Genomic DNA, 20,343 nt, shown 5'->3' with positions numbered 1-20,343 from the left:
GTAACAGAGAGAGCGAGAGAGTGAGAGAGCATGCTCTTCTACCAGCTAGTTTAATCTGCAATTCAAATGCTCCGATAGTCAGGGCTGGGCCAGGCCAAAGTCAGGAGCTTCAACCTCCGTTCTGGTCTTTCATGAGGATTCAAGAGACCTCAGCCATCATATGGTGCCTCAGGAAGTTGGATCGAAAGCAAAAGTACCAGGAATTGAACAGGCACTCTGATACAGGATGCAGGCACCCCAAGCAGCAGCTTAGCCTCCTGTACAACACCCACACCTGGATCACTGTTCTAATTGCTATTATGTCTGAATGCACATGACTGTACTTAAAATCTTTCAGTTTGAATTTTTAATATACTAAATATCAACTGAACAACCCACTTGAACAAAAGCTCTTTGAAACAGGGAATAATTTTTAATATATAAAAGCATCCTATATCCAAAAAGTTTCAGAATCATTATTTTAAAAGACTGAATCTACTACAGTAATAAGGAATGATTTAATATTGTCTTCATTTTAAATATTCAAAGATACGGGCTGGCGCCGCGGCTCACTAGGCTAATCCTCTGCCTTGCGGCGCCGGCACACCAGGTTCTAGTCCCAGTCAGGGCGCCGGATTCTGTCCCGGTTGCCCCTCTTCCAGGCCAGCTCTCTGCTGTGGCCCGGGAGTGCAGTGGAGGATGGCCCAGGTGCTTGGGCCCTGCACCCCATGGGAGACCAGGAGAAGCACCTGGCTCCTGCCTTCGGATCAGCATGGTGCGCCGGCCGCGGCAGCCATTGGAGGGTGAACCAACGGCAAAGGAAGACCTTTCTCTCTGTCTCTCTCTCTCACTGTCCACTCTGCCTGTCCAAAAAAAAAAAAAAAGATACATACACACATACAGAGTTGGGTAATCAAAACATCAGACTGGCTTACGATCATCAATGTAACAAGTCTAAGATGAAATAATTAAGTTAAAGCACTAACGACATATTATCATGTAAAGTTTGCTCTAGGTAAAGATAAGAAATACACAGCATTCTAAATGATTAGAAAAACCTTGAGATTCTGAATTTAGCTGCGGCTCCCTACAAAGTATATGGATTCCAAACTGGGAACTTCAGGATATAGAAACACAAAAGTGGAAACATCCAAGTTAAAATTTACATTTTTAAAACCCCTCTTTTTTTTTTTTTTTTTTTTTTTTTTTTTTTTTTTTTTTGACAGGCAGAGTGGACAGTGAGAGAGAGAGACACACACAGAGAAAGGTCTTCCTTTTCCGTTGGTTCACCCTCCAATGGCTGCTACGGCCGGCGCGCTGTGACCAGCGCACCGCGCTGATCCGATGGCAGGAGCCAGGTGCTTCTCCTGGTCTCCCATGCAGATGCAGGGCCCAAGCACTTGGGCCATCCTCCACTGCACTCCCGGGCCACAGCAGAGAGCTGGACTGGAAAAGGAGCAACCGGAACAGAATCCGGCACCCCGACCAGGACAAGAACCCGAGGTTGCTGGCGCCGCAAGGCAGAGGATTAGCCTAGTGAGCCATGGCGCTGGCCAAAAATCCCTCTTCTTACAGCTTGTAACTACCTTGTTGTGAAATATAGATACGGGGGCCGGCGCTGTGGTGCAGTGGGTTAATGCCCTGGCCTGAAGCGCTGGCATCCCATATGTGCACCGGTTCTAATCCCAGATGCTCCACTTCTGAACCAGCTCTCTGCTATGGCCTGGGATCTGAGTGGAAGATGGCCCAAGTGCTTGGGCCCCTGCACTCTCATGGGAAGCCCGGAAGAGGCTCCTGGCTCCTGGCTTCGGATCGGCACAGTTCTAGCCATTGCGGCCAATTGGGGAGTGAACCGTCGGATAGAAGACCTCTGTCTCTCTCTCCTCTCTCTGTGTGACTCTCACTTTCAAGCAAATAAATAAATCTTTTAAAAAAATTATAGATACTGACAATGAGATCTGCATTAATTCCATCAAACTTAGAAATAAAAAAAGAATTAAGAATATGAAGACAGGGATGATTTCAAATACTTTAATGTACTTCTTCCCAGAATCAAATTTTTATTGCAAAACCTACCTGATCTGGAGGTTTGTACATCCTTCATTCCTATCTCTTTATTTGGAACAGAATCTTTCACTTCAACAGCAGGCTGAATAGGTTTTAAGACAAAATGATTAATAATGTGTATCTCATACAGTATGTAGTTAATAATTCAGGATAAAAATATAAAAGTTAATTACCTTCAAATGAGAGTATTTCTCAGGAGACTCTAAAAAGCAAATGGATATAAAATCAATTACATATAAATACAACAGGGCCAGCCACAAATTGATGCAGAGTTAGTATCAAGCTGAGTCTTCATGCTTGGCTTTGAAAATAATGCCTTTAGGTTTAGGTGTGGATTTATTTATTTATTTATTTATTTATTTTGATTAGCAAAGAACCATGCCAGGAATATAGTGAAGAGAAAAAGAATCAGATAGGTTTCATAGAACATGCAGTTAATTTCAAAAGTGAGATTGTGTTTGATATGATGGTCACCAAGGCAGAAAAGTGCACATTTACCAGTAGGACTATGCTGAGTGATGAGGGGGAAAGTTCTTTACTCAGAGGAGCAAAACATGATCTCAAGAGGACAAATGTCAAAGCTGATGGTAGAAAGCAACACCTCACTCTTCAATGCAACACATAAAAATAATTTCCACCATTATACTACAAGTATTTATCTTGCGTTTCAGTATGTCCTATAATTTAGAAAGTATGCAGACGCAACAACAGTTAAGCTGAAAAGTATAATTCATTTCTCAGCAGAGAAGATGTTCTTAATTGATCACATTGGATATACACTTGTAGAATAACAGTTTGTAAAAAATCCACACTGTTTTTTCCATACCCATGCGGCCTACTGGTATGCCTACACTTCTTGTATCCTCTAGCTTAGCCATCTTAAAGTTTCTTGATCCACTGATGCAAGAAGGTATATAAAACACATCTAAGAAATAAGGCATAATCAGCTTTCAGTATTGAAATATAGTTATCAAAAAGGAAAAAAACAGAAATGGCACAAATTATCAATATCCTTTTATACTTCAATACTAGTGCAATATTTACTGAAAATAAAAATTTTGATACCAAAGGAATGAACTGTATGATGTCTTTTGTTTCCAAGAGTAATCTGGATAGGTATAGGTATAGCATGTCAGTCTTTAAAAGGATTTTATGAAACAGCTCTCTTCCAAAAAATCAGTTATCTTTAAAAAATTAGTTAATGCTTCAATCTTCAAATTAATTTCACTTTAATAACAAACATCAATGTAACATATATTATTAATGCTTAACAGCTAAGGAGAGAGAAATGAGTGGCTGTACTTTATCACAATTCTAGCATCCATTCTGCTTCCGGGAATCTCAAGTCCTCTGTTTGGGTGTCAATATTCTGAAGTCATTTGAGAGTTCTCTCAAGCTTCTCATGATTAATTCCAAAACCACTAAGCTAACTTCCTTCTTCCCCCCCGTCTTCCCCTCCACTACTGCCCTTCCTCTCAAAAGTAATCTCCAGAGCCGGGGGCCGCACTTCTCCTCTTTACCTTCTTTTTGTAAGTTATCCCCACCACTCCTTTCTTTCTTATTTAGCAGCTGTATCTTACATCTATCATTTCTATCTATCTCTTTGTTCCTTCCTCTGGCTAGAAACACGCTTAGAAACAAAAGTAAAATAATTCTCTTCCTCTGTCCTGCTAGGTCTTGGACCGCTATGCAACGGCTCCTCCTCCAGATTTCTCGGAAGAGGAACCTCCACAGTGTGACCCCGAGCAGGGTCTGAGGGCCAGCAGCATAGGCTTCGCCTGAGACCCTGTTAAGATGCGGAACCCCACACTGCTGAATCAGAATGTGTGTTTTAACAAGATCCGCTGGTGGCTCGCCAAAGTCAGAGGAGATCTGCTCTGTACGGAGTTTACTTCCACATTCCTTTCCTCAACTTACCCTCTCGGAATCCAGCTTCACATTCATCCCCACATCACCTCCCTGAAATTGAAACCCGTTCTTGTCCTCTCCGTAACTAACCCTACTCTCTTCTTTCCAAGTCTTATTTTGGCCACTATCCTGTGAAGTAACATTTCATGTGACATCAAATTACACACATGGATGGCGGGCCCAAAGGAATGATTTTCCTTCATCACCTCCTACTATGTATACCCATTTCTCCTTCCTTCATTTACCACTGTACTCTCTGCCGTCCCCGTTCATTCTCTTCCTCCTTGCCTCCTGCTCATTTCCTGCCATTCCTGCCATTCTACAAGATCTGGCACTCACAATTTAGTCTATTTGCTGACACGTGGTAAGATGTACAACCTATCGCCATCTCACTTCTCTTTTACCTCACTATGCATTTAATAGGTGACTTTCCTTGGTAGTCAGATATTCCTATCCGTGCTTTTATTTTAAATAAACATTCTGTCAAATGACTTTTTAAAATAAAACCCAGTTCTTACCGTCTACTTCTTCATGTATACTTTTTCTTCTTTGATCTGTGGCCTCAGAGTGATCAACAGACTTATGTGGAGGACTTTCAGAAATACTCTGTCAAAATTAACATCAATGATGAGTTGGCATGAGATTTCCTAACCACTTACTATGAAAACTATCTGACGTTCCTGTTTTAAAAAGCAAGAGGCTTAAAAACTAGAGGGCTGGTATGAAAACCAAAACATTTCAACAGAGAACCTCCTGTGTGCTCTGGAGACCAAGTCAACCTTGTCTTCATGTGTACTGACTCTAAACTGAGCTCAGGAGTCCAGAGGAAGCTGCTCAAGAAGACATAATACATTTGCATATTTCCATAAGAATAACTTCAAATACTCTACATTCCACATCAAAAATAAGAGGATATTTTAAAAATACACATTTAAACAGATTGTTTAATATCTGTAATTATAATACATTAAATATTTATCATATTTCCAGTGATAGAAACAGTTTTAGGATTAAATAAGATTATTTTGCATACAAAACATCAAAGTATATCTTGTTAAGTATAAACAAGACACTGCAGAAGTTGCTTCATTTATATAAACAAGGTTTAGCAAAATTAAATATTTTTGATAACAATTTTAATGATAGGAAAATTGGTTGAATAAAATGACAACATAGTAAGCAAGACTTTTCTTTAGTTGTCCTTAAGTAACAGTAAGCAAACACTTGTATTAGATATAGTAGGCAACGTTCTCCACTAAGAAATAACTTTGAAACAGGTGGAATGAGCCTTAATAAAAAGAGAAGAACATTTATTTATTAAGCACGTAAAGTGGGCCAGGCACTTTAATTGTTCATTCTTTTCTACATATTATAATATACAAATAATTATGAAGATGTTTATCCCGCTTTGTGCCTCCTGGTCATTCTGGGATGGTAAGAGTACAATGAGGAACTTAACAACATGCACTGTTTTCTCTGCCCAGAATGTCCTTCACCTACCTGGCACAGCAATGGCCTTTGCTCATCCTTTAGCTGGCAGTTTAATGTCAGATTCAGAAAGCTCTTCTCTGACTTCTGAGTTCCATGCCCACTCTCCTCGCATCCTAACTTAAAGCTTCCTTAATATTCTGTAACCTAACAGTCTGTTTTCTTGATATGAAGCACTTAACAGTGACTTATAGGTGTTTGTTTTTCTCTTCCTATCACTTTAGCAGAATTTATTTAAGGTCAAAACATTTAAAAATCCCAGAATAGACTTAAGTGCCAAATCACTATATTCTTATGTGAAATTTTCAATAACAGTCTACCAAAACTCATCATACCCCAGATTAGAAATCCACAAGCTCTTTCTAACTTTGATTCTTTTTTGGTATTTTTGCTGCTTTATTGTCCTTGAAGTTTACAAAAAAAGTACCTTATAATTTGTCACTGAATACCACTGTAATCATTTTGTCTTCTATTTGTATGTGCAATTTACAGTTTACAATGTATTTTCACATGTTTTATCACATTTGTTCATTACATATACCTAAGAGGCAGATGATTTTTATGAATGAAGTCACTGACATTCAATCACTTTTTCCAACCTCCCACAGGTAGTAAGAGACACATTGGGATACTAAGACGTCTTTTAACTTCATCAACAGTGCTGGTTCCACCATGCAGCAGCTGCTTAAATGTAAGCCATCAGGCCCTTCCTCTCTCTCCACAGTCATCACTACAGAATAAGTCATCATTTTAAACTAATTTTAGTACATGCATGGCTACTACAAAGCTATTCAATGCATCTGATTTTCTAAAATAGTTTCTTTTATTAAAATATCACTAATCCAAACTGTTGTTATCATAGTCCATACACTATTCGCCATGCTCATCTTTTTCCTGAAAAGTTCCCTGTGGATGTATTCTTGACAATCCAAATACAACAATATGTTAATTCCAGGCATTATCTTTTCAAGTTCCAAATTGTAGAAAGCTATAGTCCAAACTGTTTCTCTCAAAGTCTTATTAGATGTTTCATATGTCCATATATATATATATGTATTATATATACTACATATATAATCATGCATTTGGACATAGGTTAAGCTGGGTAATTGTTTAGTTTTTATTTATTTATTTTTTAGAAGGAAATCATGTAATTTTTTTAAAATAAAAATCCCACCCATTTCCTGATTCTTTGTAAGAAAATCAGGGTAATCAAAACAACATGAGGAAATGTCTGGAAACACCCAAACAAAACGCTGTATTGCTTTCCCAACAATTTCTCACTTCATAGCTCATCTGTAGTTGGAGATACTTTGTGGTGAAGTAATACTGTCTCCATTGAGCACAATCTGACCCCGTTGTTTCCAGGACTTTTTAGAATGATCTCTTCTACATCGTCTAATACAAGGTTCATACACTCATCAAAACCAGTGATGCAGCCTTCCATCCACATATTCACTTGCTCATAGAGCCACACCAGAATCTGAAATCTCTTCTGCACGTTTTGGCACTGGCCACAGTACACTATGATGGAATCTTATAAAGACTGTAAGAACCAACATGTGACCTCCAGAATGAAGAACTGGAAGCTGAAGTTTTCTTTACTTCTCAGATGACCTTAATTTCCGAATCCAGACTGATTCCTTGTGAAGTCTGAGCACTATTCCTTTTGCCCTACACTATACGCCTTCACTAAATAAATCCTGCAAATTAGTAGTACTATAGCATGCAGCAGGAATATACTTAGCATGTAATTACATTACTAATTATGGGCTAAAAATGTAAGCAAATAATTCCTTATGGGCATATACAAAGGTGAGAACGGAGAGTTCCTTTCCTGGCCATCTGGTCCAGCAGTTACAATGCCAGTTAGGATATGCACATCCCATATGGGAGAACCTGGGCCAATTCCAGCTCTGGCTCCCAATTCAGGTTCCTGCCAGTGCATACCTTGGAAGGCAGAGGGGAATGACGCAAGTCATTGGGTCCCTGCTACCCACAACAGACACCTGAAATCGTTTCCAGCTCTTGTTTTAGGCTTAGCCTAAACACTACCCCTGCAGATATTTTGGGAGTAAATCAATAGATCGAAGCTCTCTTTATGTCTCTGCTTCTCAAATAAATTTTTAAAAACAGAAAAAAAAGCCCTTCGTTTTAACATCTATCAATGACTATATTAAAAATGGAGACAGTACCTCAGAATCCCAAGGAGAATCTATGTCTTCCTCTTCTCCAAATCCTAATGCAGACATCATATCTATAAAAGGTAGCCACAAAGCGATTAATGAAAACATTTATTACTGAGAATTTTAAATAAATATGCTTGTCAACTCCATTCATGAATATTCTAGTAAAATAAAAGTAATAGCAAGAATGAATCTCAGAGGGTTGAAGCAGTTCCAGGAAGATGTTGGTAATATAAAGACAACAAAAGAAAAAATATTAAAAAGAGTTGTTTTTTCTAATTCTGTAAAGAATTTCATTGGTATTTCGATAGGCATTGCACTCAATCTGCAGATTGCTTCAGGTTGTATAGACATTTTAACGATATTAGTTCTTGTAACACATAAAGAAGGAATATTTTTCCATAAGCCACAGCCTTCAGTGCCAGCATCCCACGTGGAGGCTGGTTCAAGTCCTACCTGATTTCAAAGTATATTATAAAGCTAGGAATTAATACACCATGGTACTGGCACAAAAACGGACACATGGATCAACAGAAAAGAATAGAGACCCCAGAAACTAATCCACATCTATATAAAACCAACTGGTTTTTGACAAAGGTCCCAAGAACATACCTTGGAGAAAGAACAGTCTTTTTAATAAATGGTACTGTGGGGAGCAACCCGGACTGGACTGAGTTACTGGAATTAAGACTTATTCTATGCATCTGCTCTCCCACAATATGGTGCTGGGAGAGGAGAAAACAGCTTCTACGCAGCTGCCTCTTGCCAACTTGAGTGATGACCTCCAGGAGCTGATCCTGCTCCTGATTGGAGGAGAGCAGCGTACTCGGTGTGTGGGCAGCCGAGTTGGGATTGGCAGAGGAGGACTATAAAGGAGGAGAGAGAGAACATGCACCAGGAACATCTAAGGGGAACATCTATCTGAAGGAACACCTGTGCAGCCCCCGAGAGAGCCGGCCGGCGGTGTGCCGCTCCCCCGCGGAAGTGGGGAATGTGGCAGGGGGAACTGCCCTTCCACGGAGGTGGAAGGGTCGGTAGCCAACCCGGGAAGAACCAGCAGCAAACCCGGGGAGGGCCGAGCAGACGAAAGAACAGCGCAGGGTCCTGTGTCGTTCCTCCACGAAGACGGGGAGCGACAGGTACTAGCAAAACTGAACACACACGAATGAAATTAGATTCCTACCTCTCACCATATACAAAAGTCAACTCAAGGTGGATCAAACACCTAAATTGAAGACCTGAAACTGAAACCGCTGGAAGAAAACACAAGGGAACACGTCAAGACATGGGTGTAGGCCATGATTTTTTGGAGAACTTAAAAGTACAGGCAACAGTGATCACTGACATCATAAATAAGAGTGCCAATTGTTCAATCAATAGGAGTCACTGTGTACTTGTTCCTCATGTAGGACCTCTGTCCTTAATAAGTTTTGCTATGAGAATTAATGGTAAAACTTGTACTCAAACAGTACTTTATACTTTGTGTGTCTCTGTGGGTGCAAACTGTTGAAATCTTCACTTAGTATAGAGTCGATCTTCTGTATATAAAAATAATTAAAATACAGAATGGGATGGGAGAGGGAGTAGGAGGTGGGATGCAGATGGGGCTGGGAGGGTGCATAAGGGGGGAAGAACTGCTATATTCCAAAAGTTGGACCTATAAAGTTTATATTTATTAAATAAAAGCTTTCTAAAAAAAAAAAAAGTACAGGCAACACAAGAGAAACAAAAGGCAAACTCAGAAGCTTCTGCACAGCAAAGGAAGCATTCAATAAAGTGAAAAGATAGCTGACAGAATGGGAGAAAATACTTACAAGCTACTTATCTGACAAAGGATTAATATGCAGAATATATCAGGAACTCACAAAACTTAAGAAAAAAAAAAAAAAACCAAGCCTGTTAAGAAATGGGCCAAGGACTTGAAGAGACGGTTCTCTAAAGAAGAAATACAAATGCACAACAAACAGATGATGAAAACACGAAACATCACTAGCCATTAGGGAAATGAAAGCAAAACCACAGATCTATCACCTCACTCCTGTTGGTGCTTGCGCTGCCGAAGCAAGCACAACCTCACCCCTGTTAGAACAGCTATCACCAAGAAGACAGAAAGTAAGAAATGCTGGCAAAGATGTGGCAAAGGGGAGTTCTTATAAACTAGTGGTATGAATGTAAATTAGTACAACCACTAAAGAAAAGAGTATGGAGATTTCTTTAAAAACTAGAAATGGAATTGGCATATTGTGATGCCCCTCTCTGAGCAAAGGGAAAACCTAAAGGTACACTGACAAAGGACTTCTCAAAACAAGGGAAAGAGAAAGCACTCATGGCAGCATCTATTTGCTGGCACAGGGGGACTAGCCAATGCACGAATGTGCTAAGAGGCTTTCAGAGAAGGAAACTTACATAATCAACATCAATTTATCAATAATCCCACCCACAACTCTGTGGCCTTGGAGTATTCAATCAAATTATATGTAATTATAGCTAAATAAATATGTATATGTAAACTAAAGTTGTTTATAAATGGGTATATAAGGTAACACCCTACTCTATTCCAGATTCAGACTAGGATAAAAATCCTCTGAGTCTGCCAGTGTAAAACTAAAAGGCTTAGTAACCATAAAAGCTAAAGCCTTGGTATCCTGCCTCTCTCTCTGAGAACCCTGCTACAGTATGATCCAGCACTCCCACTACAGGGTATATATCCAGAAAACATGAAGTTAGTACATCAATGACATATTGGCTCCACCCGTATTTATTGCAGCATTATTTACAACAGTCAAAATGTGGAATCAACCAAGGTATCCATCATTAGATGAACAGATAAATCTGGAATTTGGGGAGACAAATGGCAGATTAGGGAGCGGCACACTTCACAGGGCTAATGAGAAACAGTGAGGAGAAGCACAGGAGATATACACTCAACAGAGATTAGGAAAGAAAACCACTTGGGAAGCCGCAATGAAGAAGGGAAACCAGCTGGAGCCGGCATGGTGAGTGCGCTCACCCAAAGAGCAAGGAAAACCAAGGCCAGCAGCATTTTGAGACAAGGGGGAGGGAGCAGGACAGACCATCGAGAATCCCAGGGAGCCCGTAGTTGCTGGTGGCCACCTGAAGTCTAAGTAGGAATGCAGAGAGGGGCTGACTCAAACCAATCTCTCCGAAACAAAACCCGCGACCCGCAGAGACAGGGTGGACGCCATTTTAAATCAGGCTTCAACCAGGGAAGCTTGCGGGTGTGCACATAACAGCCCAATGAGATGGCGTCTAAACACAGTGCAGGCAACAGTGGGTAGGCCTTATGTCAGTGACTGCAGCTGGGAACGGAGGGTGTGGCCCGCAGCCAATGTCTCGCAGAAATCATCTGGGAAGTGCTAGGGGACTGCCAGAGGCAGGGGGATGCCCGCGATGGCAGAGTCCGGGGAACTTTAGGTGCTGAGACCTTGGTGCCAAGGTGGCTACAGGAAAAGTTGCAGGGCATAGCTGAAATCCTTAACCAGGAAACTCCCCCTCTCCCAATCACAGACCAGAGCCCCTGGGCCATACCTCCCACATACATCCTGGTATTCACATAAATGGCGGACATTCCAGGAAGCTGCAGAAGCATAGCACCCCCACTCCTCCCCGCAAAAAAAAAAAAAAAAAAAAAAAAAACTAAGAAAAAATTAAAAATAATTTCTTTTTTTGACAGGCAGAGTTACAGACAGTGAGAGAGAGAGAGAGACAGAGAGAAAGGTCTTCCTTTGCCGTTGGTTCATGCCGCACCACGATCCGAAGCCAGGAGCCAGGTGCTTCCTCCTGGTCTCCCATGCGGGTGCAGGGCCCAAGCACTTGGGCCATCCTCCTCTCCACTCCAGGGCCACATTAGAGAGTTGGACTGGAAGAGGAGCAACCAGTACAGAATCCAGGGCCCCAACCGGGACTAGCACTTGGGGTGCCGGCGCTGCAGATGGAGGATTAGCCAAGTGAGGTGCCAGCCAAAAATAATTTCAGAAAAAAAAAAAGATCTGAAACCAAAACAACAAGAATAAGGAAGTAACAATGAACCCTCCAGAGCAACCCAACAACATTACAATATTAGAATGCAAAGATGAAGAGATCGAGGAAATGCCAGAAATGGAATGTGGAAAATCATTAATTTTTTGAAAAATCAGAAACAAATCCACGAACTAAAGAAAATTATATAAGACATAAACGAAAATTTTTCCCAGGAAATTGAGAATATAAAGAGAAATCAAAATGAATCTTAGAAATGAAGAATTAAATGGATCAAATAAAAAATGTGGTGGAAAGTATTAACCAGTCTTGATGAGGCAGAAGAAAAAAATATCCAAATTAGAAGACAAACCTTCAGAAATCTTACCATCCATCAGACAAAAAAAAAAAAAAAAAAAAAGAAGAAGAAGAAGAAAATAGAAAACTTATAGTCCGGCACCCTGGCTTAATAGGCTAATCCTCCGCCTTGCGGCGCCGGCACACCGGGTTCTAGCCCCGGTCGGGGCGCCAGATTCTGTCCCGGTTGCCCCTCTTCCAGGCCAGCTCTCTGCTGTGGCCCAGGAGTGCAGTGGAGGATGGCCCAAGTGCTTGGGCCCTGCACCCCATGGGAGACCAGGAGAAGCACCTGGCTCCTGGCTTCGGATCGGCACAGTACGCCAGCCGTGGCGGCCATTTAGGGGGTGAACCAATGGAAAAGGAAGACCTTTCTCTCTGTCTGTCTCTCTCACTGTCTAATTCTGCCTGTCAAAAACAAAACAAAACAAAACAAAAACCTAAGGGATACAGCAAAAGCAGAGTTAACAGGAAAGTTCATAGCGATCAATGCCTACATGAAGAAAGTGGAAAGATACCAAATAAATGAGCTATCAGTGCACCTAAAGGAGCTAGAATACCAACAACAAAACAAGGAGTAAAGAAATAATTAAAATTAGAGAAGAAATAAAAAATTGAAACAAAAAAATAAAAAGATCAGTGAAACGAAAAGCTGGTTTTTGGAAAAATAAAAAAAACTGACATACCACTGGCCTAGCTAACCAAAGGGGGGGGGGGACCCAAATCAATAAAATCAGAGATGAAAAAGGAAATGTAACAACAGACACCACACTAATAAAAAGAATCATCAGAAATTACAACAAAGAGCTATACACCAACAAATTGGAAACCTAGAAGAAATGGATAGATTCCTAGACACATACAACTAACTAAATTGAACCATTCACAAACTAAATTGTGAAGACACAGAAAACCTAAACACACCAATAACCAAGATGGAAACTGAATCGGTAATACACTTGATCTTAGCCAAAAGGCCGAGAAGTGATACTGAATCTGTAATAAAGACCCTCCCAGCAAAGAAAAGCCCGGGACCAGATGCCTTCATTGCTGAATTCTACCAGCCATTTAAAAAACTAACTCCAATTCTTCTCAAACTATTCAAAACTATTGAAAGAAAGGGAATCCTCCTAAATTCTTTCTATGAAGCCAGCCTCACCTTAATTCCAAAACCTGAAAAGGATGCAACTAAGAGAAATACAGACCAATTTTCCTGATAGATGCAAAAATCCTCAACAAAATTCTAGACAGTTGAATCCATCAGAAAGATCATTCACCTGGACCACATTGGATTTATCCCTGGTATGCAGAGATGGTTCAACATTCACAAGTCAATCAATGCAATACATCACATTAACAAATTGAATAACAGACATATGATTATTTCATTAGATGCAGAGAAAGCATTTCATAAAATATAACACCCCTTTATGATGAAAACTTTTATGATGAACATTCCTCAACACAATCAAGGCAATTTATGAAAAATCCACGGCTAGCATCCTATTGAATGGGGAAAATTTGCAAACATTTCCACTGAGATCTGGTACCAGACAGGGATGCCCACTCTCACCATTGCTATTCAATTAGTCCTGGAAGTTTTAGCCAGCGCCATTAGGCAAGAAAAAGAAATCAAAGGGACACAAATTGGGAAAGAGAAAGTCAAACCATCCCTAATTGCAGATGACAGGATCCTATATATATGGGATCCAAAAGACTCCACTAAGAGACTATTTAGAACTCACAGAAGAGTTTGGTAAAGTAGCAGGATATAAAATCCACACACAAAAATCAACAGCCTTTGTATACACAGACAGTGCCAAGAGTGAGAAAGAACTTTAAAATTAATCCCATTCGTAACAGCTACAATAAAAATCAAATACCTTGGAATAAATTTAACCAAGGATGTCAAAGATCTCTATGGTGAGAATTAAAAAACATTAAAAAAAAATAGAAGAAGATACCAAAAAATGGAAAAATCTTCCATGTTCATGGATCAGAAGAATCAATATAATCAAAATGTCTATACTATTGAAAGCAACCTATAGATTCAATGCAATACCAATCAAAATACCAAGGTCATTCTTCTCAGATACAGAAAAAATGATGCTGAAATTCATATGGAAACACAGGTGACCCTAAATAGCTAAAGCAATTTTATGCAAAAAAAAAACCAAAAAACAACAACAACAAAAAAAAAACCACAAAAACCAAAGATGGAGGCATCACAATACCTGATTTCAAGACATACGTTAGGGTAATTATAACCAAAACAACCTGGTCCTGGTACAGAAACAGAAGGACTGTTCAATAGAACAGAATAAAACACCAGGAATCAACCCAAGCCATCTACAACCAATTAATCTTCGAGAAAGGAGCTAAAACCAACCCCTGGAACAAGGACGGTCTCTTCAACAAATGGTGCTGGGAAACCTGGTCTCCACATGCAGAAGCATGAAGGAAGACCCCTACCTTATGCCTTATACAAAACTCTACTCAAAATGAACTAAAGACCTAAATCTATGGTCTGATACCATCAAATTATTAAAGAACACTGGGGAAACCCTGCATGACACTGGCACAGGCAGAGTTCTTGGAAAAGACCTCAGAGGCACAGGCAATCAAAGCCAAAATTAACAATGGGATTACATCAAATTGAGAAGCTTCTGTATAGCAAAAGAAGCACTCAGGAAAGTGAAGAAGCAACTGACAGAATGGGAGAAATTATTTGCAAACTATACAAATGATAAAGGATTTAACCAGAACATATAAAGAGATCAAGAAACTCAACAAAACAAACAACCCACTTAAGAGATGGGCAAAGGACTTAGACATTTTTCAAAGAGAGTAAATCCAAACGCCCAACAGACACATAATAAAATCCTCAGGATCACTAGCCATCAGGGAAATGCAAATCAAAACCACAATGAGAGCGCACCGCGGCTCACTAGGCTAATCCTCCGCCTAGCGGCGCCGGCACACCGGGTTCTAGTCCCGGTCGGGGCGCCCGATTCTGTCCCGGTTGCCCCTCTTCCAGGCCAGCTCTCTGCTGTGGCCAGGGAGTGCAGTGGAGGATGGCCCAGGTGCTTGGGCCCTGCACCCCATGGGAGACCAGGGAAAAACACGTGGCTCCTGGCTCCTGCCATCGGATCAGCGCGGTGCGCTGGCCGCAGCGCGCCGGCCGCGGCGGCCATTGGAGGGTGAACCAACGGCAAAGGAAGACCTTTCTCTCTGTCTCTCTCTCTCACTGTCCACTCTGCCTGTCAAAAAAAATTAAAAAATAAAAAATAAAAAATAAAAAAAAAAACACAATGAGGTTTCACCTTACCCCCATTAGAAGGGCTTTCACACAGAAATCAACAAACAACAAATACTGGTGAGGATGTGGGGACAAAGGTACACTAATCCACTGTTGGTGGCAATGTAAACTGTTAAAGCCACTATGGAAGACAGTATGGAAATACCTCAGAAATTTGAATATAGACCTACCATATAATCTAGCCATTCCACTCCTGGGAATTTACTCAAATGAAATGAAATCAGCATATGAAAGAGTTATCTGTACTCCCATGTTTTTTGCAGCTCAATTCACAATAGCTAAGACATGGAATCAACTCAACTGCCAGTCAACTGAAGACTGGATAAAGAAATTATGGGATATGTGCACCATGGAATACTACACAGTGGTAAAAAAAATAAACAAAAAGCAAACCAAATCTGGTCATTTGCAACAAAATGTATGAAATAGGAAAACATCATACTTAATGAAATAAGCCAGTCCCAAAGGGACAAAATACCATATGTTCTCCTTGACCTGGGATAACTAATACAGCACCTAAAAGGCAATCTGTAGAAGTGAAATTGACATTTGAGAAGCAATGACTTTGCACAGTTCTTGTCTTGACTTCTGAGAACAGTTTTCATTCACATATCTGTTGAACTCTTTACTCAACATAGAGATAACTGTATGTGTATAATATTAATTGAAAATAGATCTTAGTGAAAAATAAGAGGGGGAATAAGAGAGGGGGGAGGAAGAGGGTTGGGAGGATGGGCACAATGGGAAGAATCACCATGTTCCTAAAGTTGTATGTATGAAATGTATGTAAACTTGTAACGGTAAAACTGTATATAGTTCGGCATACATTTCTTTTTTTATTTTTATTTATTTATTTTTTTATTTTTTGACAGGTAGAGTGGACAGTGAGAGAGAGAGAGACAGAGAGAAAGGTCTTCCTTTGCCGTTGGTTCACCCTCCAATGGCCGCCACAGCTGGTGCGCTGCGGCCAGCGCACCGCACTGATCTGATGGCAGGAGCCAGGTACTTATCCTGGTCTTCCATGGGGTGCAGGGCCCAAGTACTTGGGCCATCCTCCACTGCACTCCCTGGCCACAGCAGAGAGCTGGCCTGGAAGAGGGGCAACCAGACCGGGACTAGAACCTGGTGTGCTGGTACTGCAAGGCGGAGGATTAGCCTAGTGAGCTGCGGCACCGGCCTTGGCATACATTTCTATGGACTTACTTCTATGGGTACAGTTTAAAAACTTGCCATGGGACTCCAAATCCCTGTAAGAGGTTGGTGGGGAGCATTTTAAGTGTTAACATGATCACAGGGAAAGCATTAAGCATTAAAGTCATCATATAGATAGGATGAAGTGTTAAAGCAATCATACAAATAGCATTAAGTGTTTGGTAATAAAAATAGAATTAAAAAGGCATGACCACTCCAACATGGGAACCAGTCCACACAGCAGACTCATAGAAAGACAATTGCTTAAAGTAGTACTTTAACTTCAGAATCAGCACTTGGGGCATTCCTGTCTGGCTGAAAAGCCCACAAGAGCATTTCAGGCATGGAAAGCCAAGACACTGGGGAAAAAAGTATCCTACATAAAGGACCTCTGTGGGAGAGACCACACTGAAAAAAAGGAGCCATCAAAGAAGGAGGTACTTTTCTCTGAAGGGAGGAGAGAACTTCCACTTTGCTTATAATCTTGTCTAAATGCAGAAAGAATTTTTGGGCACAAAAGGCTTCCATAGCCTAGACAGCTCATGTCAAGAGCCTCGGGTGATCACTGACATCATACATTAGAGTATTGGTTGTTAAATTAACAAGAGGAGTCACTGTCAAACTTCCCATTCAGGACCTCTGTCTCAAAGTTGTATTATGAGAGTTAACTGTAAAACTTGTTCTCAAAGATTTACTTCATTTTACTGTATTAAGTAAAGGATATTCTTATGTCTCATAAGTTTTAGATAAGCTTAGGGGCCCAACACCATTGCTTGTTTCCTTAGGGACTTCTTCAATTAATGATAAAACTTGTTCTCAAAGGAAAAAAGTATATTATTTCAAAAATTAAAAACAGGAAAGGAAGTAGGAGGGAGGGTGGGAGTGAGGGAGGGAGGGTGGATGGGGTGGCAAGTGTCATTATGAAGATAACTGAAAATGAATCTTGATGTGAATGGGATGGGAAGAGGGAGTGGGAGATGGGAGGGTTGTAGGTGGGAGGGAGGTTATGGGGGGAGAAAAAGCCACTGTAATCCAAAAGCTGTACTTCGGAAATTTATATTGATTAAATAAAAGTTCTAAAAAGGGTCATTACAGTACTTAAAAGTGTATATGTGAGATACATGAAATTTGTTCCATTCATATAAATTTAAAAATTTAATAAAACTAAAAAAAATAAAATGGGATATATATTCATAATGCAATATTTAGACATACAAAAATGGAATCCTATGATTTGCAGCATAACACAGATGGAACTGGGGGACATTGTGTTAAATGAAATAAGCCAGACCCAGAAAGACAAATAATGCATATTCTCACTCATATGTAGAGACTAGAAACAATCAAACCCAAAAAGTCCATCTGAACACAGAATAGTGATTACCAGAGGCCAGGAGGGACACGGGGGAGTAGAGGGGGTTTGGGTAGTTAGAAGGAATGAGCTCCTAGTTTTGTACAGCACAGCAAGGAGACTATAGTTCACAATAACTTAGTGGATATTTTATCAACAAATGTAAGAAATAAGCTATAAGCCTCCAAACGTAAAGAAGGGAAACACTGATTATCCTGTTTGGACTAGTACACATTGTATACATGTACTGTGTATACATACATTGTTACACTGTGGCCCATAAGTATATATGCAGATTAATAAAAAAATTTAAAAAGTAATGTATTTGGGTCTATATACTTTACTTTTTACAAAAGCATTTAATCCTAAAAAATTGTTCATGACTATATATACAACTTACCTCTTCTATTACTTTTGTGGACTTCATCAATATGAGATAATCTATCATTATTTGTTTGCTCTTGGGGGACACTTTCAGTATCAATGTCATTTTCCTTTTTCCCAATTTCTGGCCTTGTCATTTCTTCCTATAAGAAAAAGAAAACACAACTTCAGAAAACATATTCACTTGTTCAGCCACTCACCTAGAAAGACAGCAAACATTTACTGTGTTTATCAAAATCAAAGGCACTACCCTAAGAAAAGCTGACGATATAGACAGAAGACATTCAAATGAGGGGAGAGATGTACAGAACCAAATAAGAGCAGGCAAGTGTACTTTACTAGCTGTGCGACTGAAGTGAGCAAAGGACATAAAAGGGGAGAAAGTGAGTTCTACCTGGGAAAGACAGACAGACCAAGTAGAAGGGAAGGTGTGAAGGGCACTCTAGAATGAAGTACGAAACGTGGCCAAGGAGGGATACCCAACTAATGGGGTAAAATGGACTACATTTATTGGGAATGGGAGAGGCATAAACAAGATACTCAGAGCCAAACCACAAAAGAGTGGTGGCATGCTAGAATCTAAACTCTCCTCTTTAAATGAGGGTCCACTCAATTAGCAGTTGAGTTATTTCATCGTCAATACACCTTAGAAAAGTCTTTCTGAAATAAAAAAAATAAAGAAAGAAAGAAAAGTCTTTCTGACAGAAGTATAAAGGTAGATGATAATGAATCCAATTGGAGACATATCAGATTTGAGACACTCAAGAACTTGATAGATACATCTGGATAAATACATTTGGAGTAGAAGTAGTGGACCACACTCAGAACAGGATATGGTGTTAAGATAAATAATTGTAAAATACTCTAAACTGATATAACTATATAGAAATTTTCCAAATTTAAAAATAGGAGAAAAAACATGATTAAGTTCTCCTATCATATATATTCACACTTGTTTCAAGAATATAAAATACACTTTTGCTAGTGATGCAAATAATTATTTCTGAAATATTAGGATAATACACATTTTTCAATTCAATGGAAAGATTTAATTTCACTTAAATGTATTTTTCAGAATTGAAGAATTTCTGCTTGATTTTACTTAATTACTTCCATCTCTATCACATCACTCTGTTAGAATACTGAATCATCTCTCTGTGTTCTCTAAAATTGTGTAGTTCTCTTAAAATAGCTACTTTGAAATCTTCGTCCGAGCATTTAGGAATTTAGTTCCTAGAGGGGCTGGTTTCTGGCACCCATTTTGTTCTTTAGGTAGAGTCATAATCCACTGGAGCTTCCTGACACTAGCTGGATCATGACACCATCTGTGCATTGAAGGTGACCTTGTGGCTGTCCTTGTAGAAACTATAAGCAGCCTGTTCTGCTGCTGAGGTGGGCTCACCGCGAGGTGCTGCACCTACCACTGGTGCTGCTGGCTGGGGTCCAAGACAGCTCAACCAAGAACACAGAACTCTACTGGGCACTCAAGCAGATTCAAAGGTTCTGTCTTCAGGTACTGGTCTGGGGAGAGGGACCATTAGAATCTGCTCTGTATTGGGTTTTATCAGCCTGGCACTCAGTTCCAAAACATTCCTGTGTTTCCTTGTATTCTCCAGGAGGTAGGAGGGATGACTGACTGAGCTCCTCAGCTCCTCAGGCAGGCCCCAGGTAGTCACAAGTGGGTCTCACAGCCACCGGGTCCCGTGCGATCTTGAAGGTGCACTTCAGGCCTATAAAAGGGTCTGTCTCTCCAGAGCTCAGGTCCCTCTACCTGATACTGGGGCAAGTCCACAGACTCTATCCACAGGCTGACCATTGGACTTACCAGCCCAGCACTGATTTCCAACACGCAGCCCTTTGGCCTCCTGCCGTCTGCTAAAGGTTGGAAGAAGGTGATAAAGACAGCTCCCTAGGCACCCAGATTGGCTGGTTATACCTGGGTCGCACAGTTCCTGGGCCCCCAAAAGTCCCAGGAAGGACCTCTAGGCCCACCTGAAGTGGGTGATGACACCCACCAAAGTGAGTCCAATCCTCTGGAGCAGATATCAGCCTGCTGCTGGACAAGTCTAGAGGCTCAGGCCAGGAGCACCGGCTGGCTTCTGGGGCCTTTGGGCTTCATCAAGTGGCAGGTCTCAGCA

The 20,343-nt window shown here is 40.5% G+C and overlaps 1 protein-coding gene across 3 annotated transcripts in view; it reads right to left on the bottom strand.

The window, feature by feature from the left end:
* The window catches only part of ANKRD26 (ankyrin repeat domain containing 26), a 112,551-nt gene that overhangs the window by 67,245 nt on the left and 24,963 nt on the right, over positions 1 to 20,343 (bottom strand). For 2 of the 3 annotated variants that reach the window (XM_051820961.2, XM_051820963.2), the window contains exons 10-15: positions 18,222 to 18,348; positions 7,638 to 7,699; positions 4,473 to 4,560; positions 2,873 to 2,971; positions 2,220 to 2,248; positions 2,056 to 2,128 (exon numbers count right to left, since the gene is read on the bottom strand). In XM_051820961.2, the coding sequence (XP_051676921.2) occupies positions 2,056 to 2,128; positions 2,220 to 2,248; positions 2,873 to 2,971; positions 4,473 to 4,560; positions 7,638 to 7,699; positions 18,222 to 18,348 (478 nt within the window). The remainder of the gene's footprint in view (positions 1 to 2,055; positions 2,129 to 2,219; positions 2,249 to 2,872; positions 2,972 to 4,472; positions 4,561 to 7,637; positions 7,700 to 18,221; positions 18,349 to 20,343) is intronic. The other variant, XM_051820962.2, reaches the window with a different exon arrangement.

The sequence above is a fragment of the Oryctolagus cuniculus genome, chromosome 13 (genome assembly GCF_964237555.1).
Source record: "Oryctolagus cuniculus chromosome 13, mOryCun1.1, whole genome shotgun sequence".
NCBI classification, from domain to species: Eukaryota; Metazoa; Chordata; class Mammalia; order Lagomorpha; family Leporidae; genus Oryctolagus; species Oryctolagus cuniculus.
The sequence above is the reverse complement of the archived record's forward strand: the minus strand, read 5'-3'. Positions and strand labels throughout refer to the sequence as shown.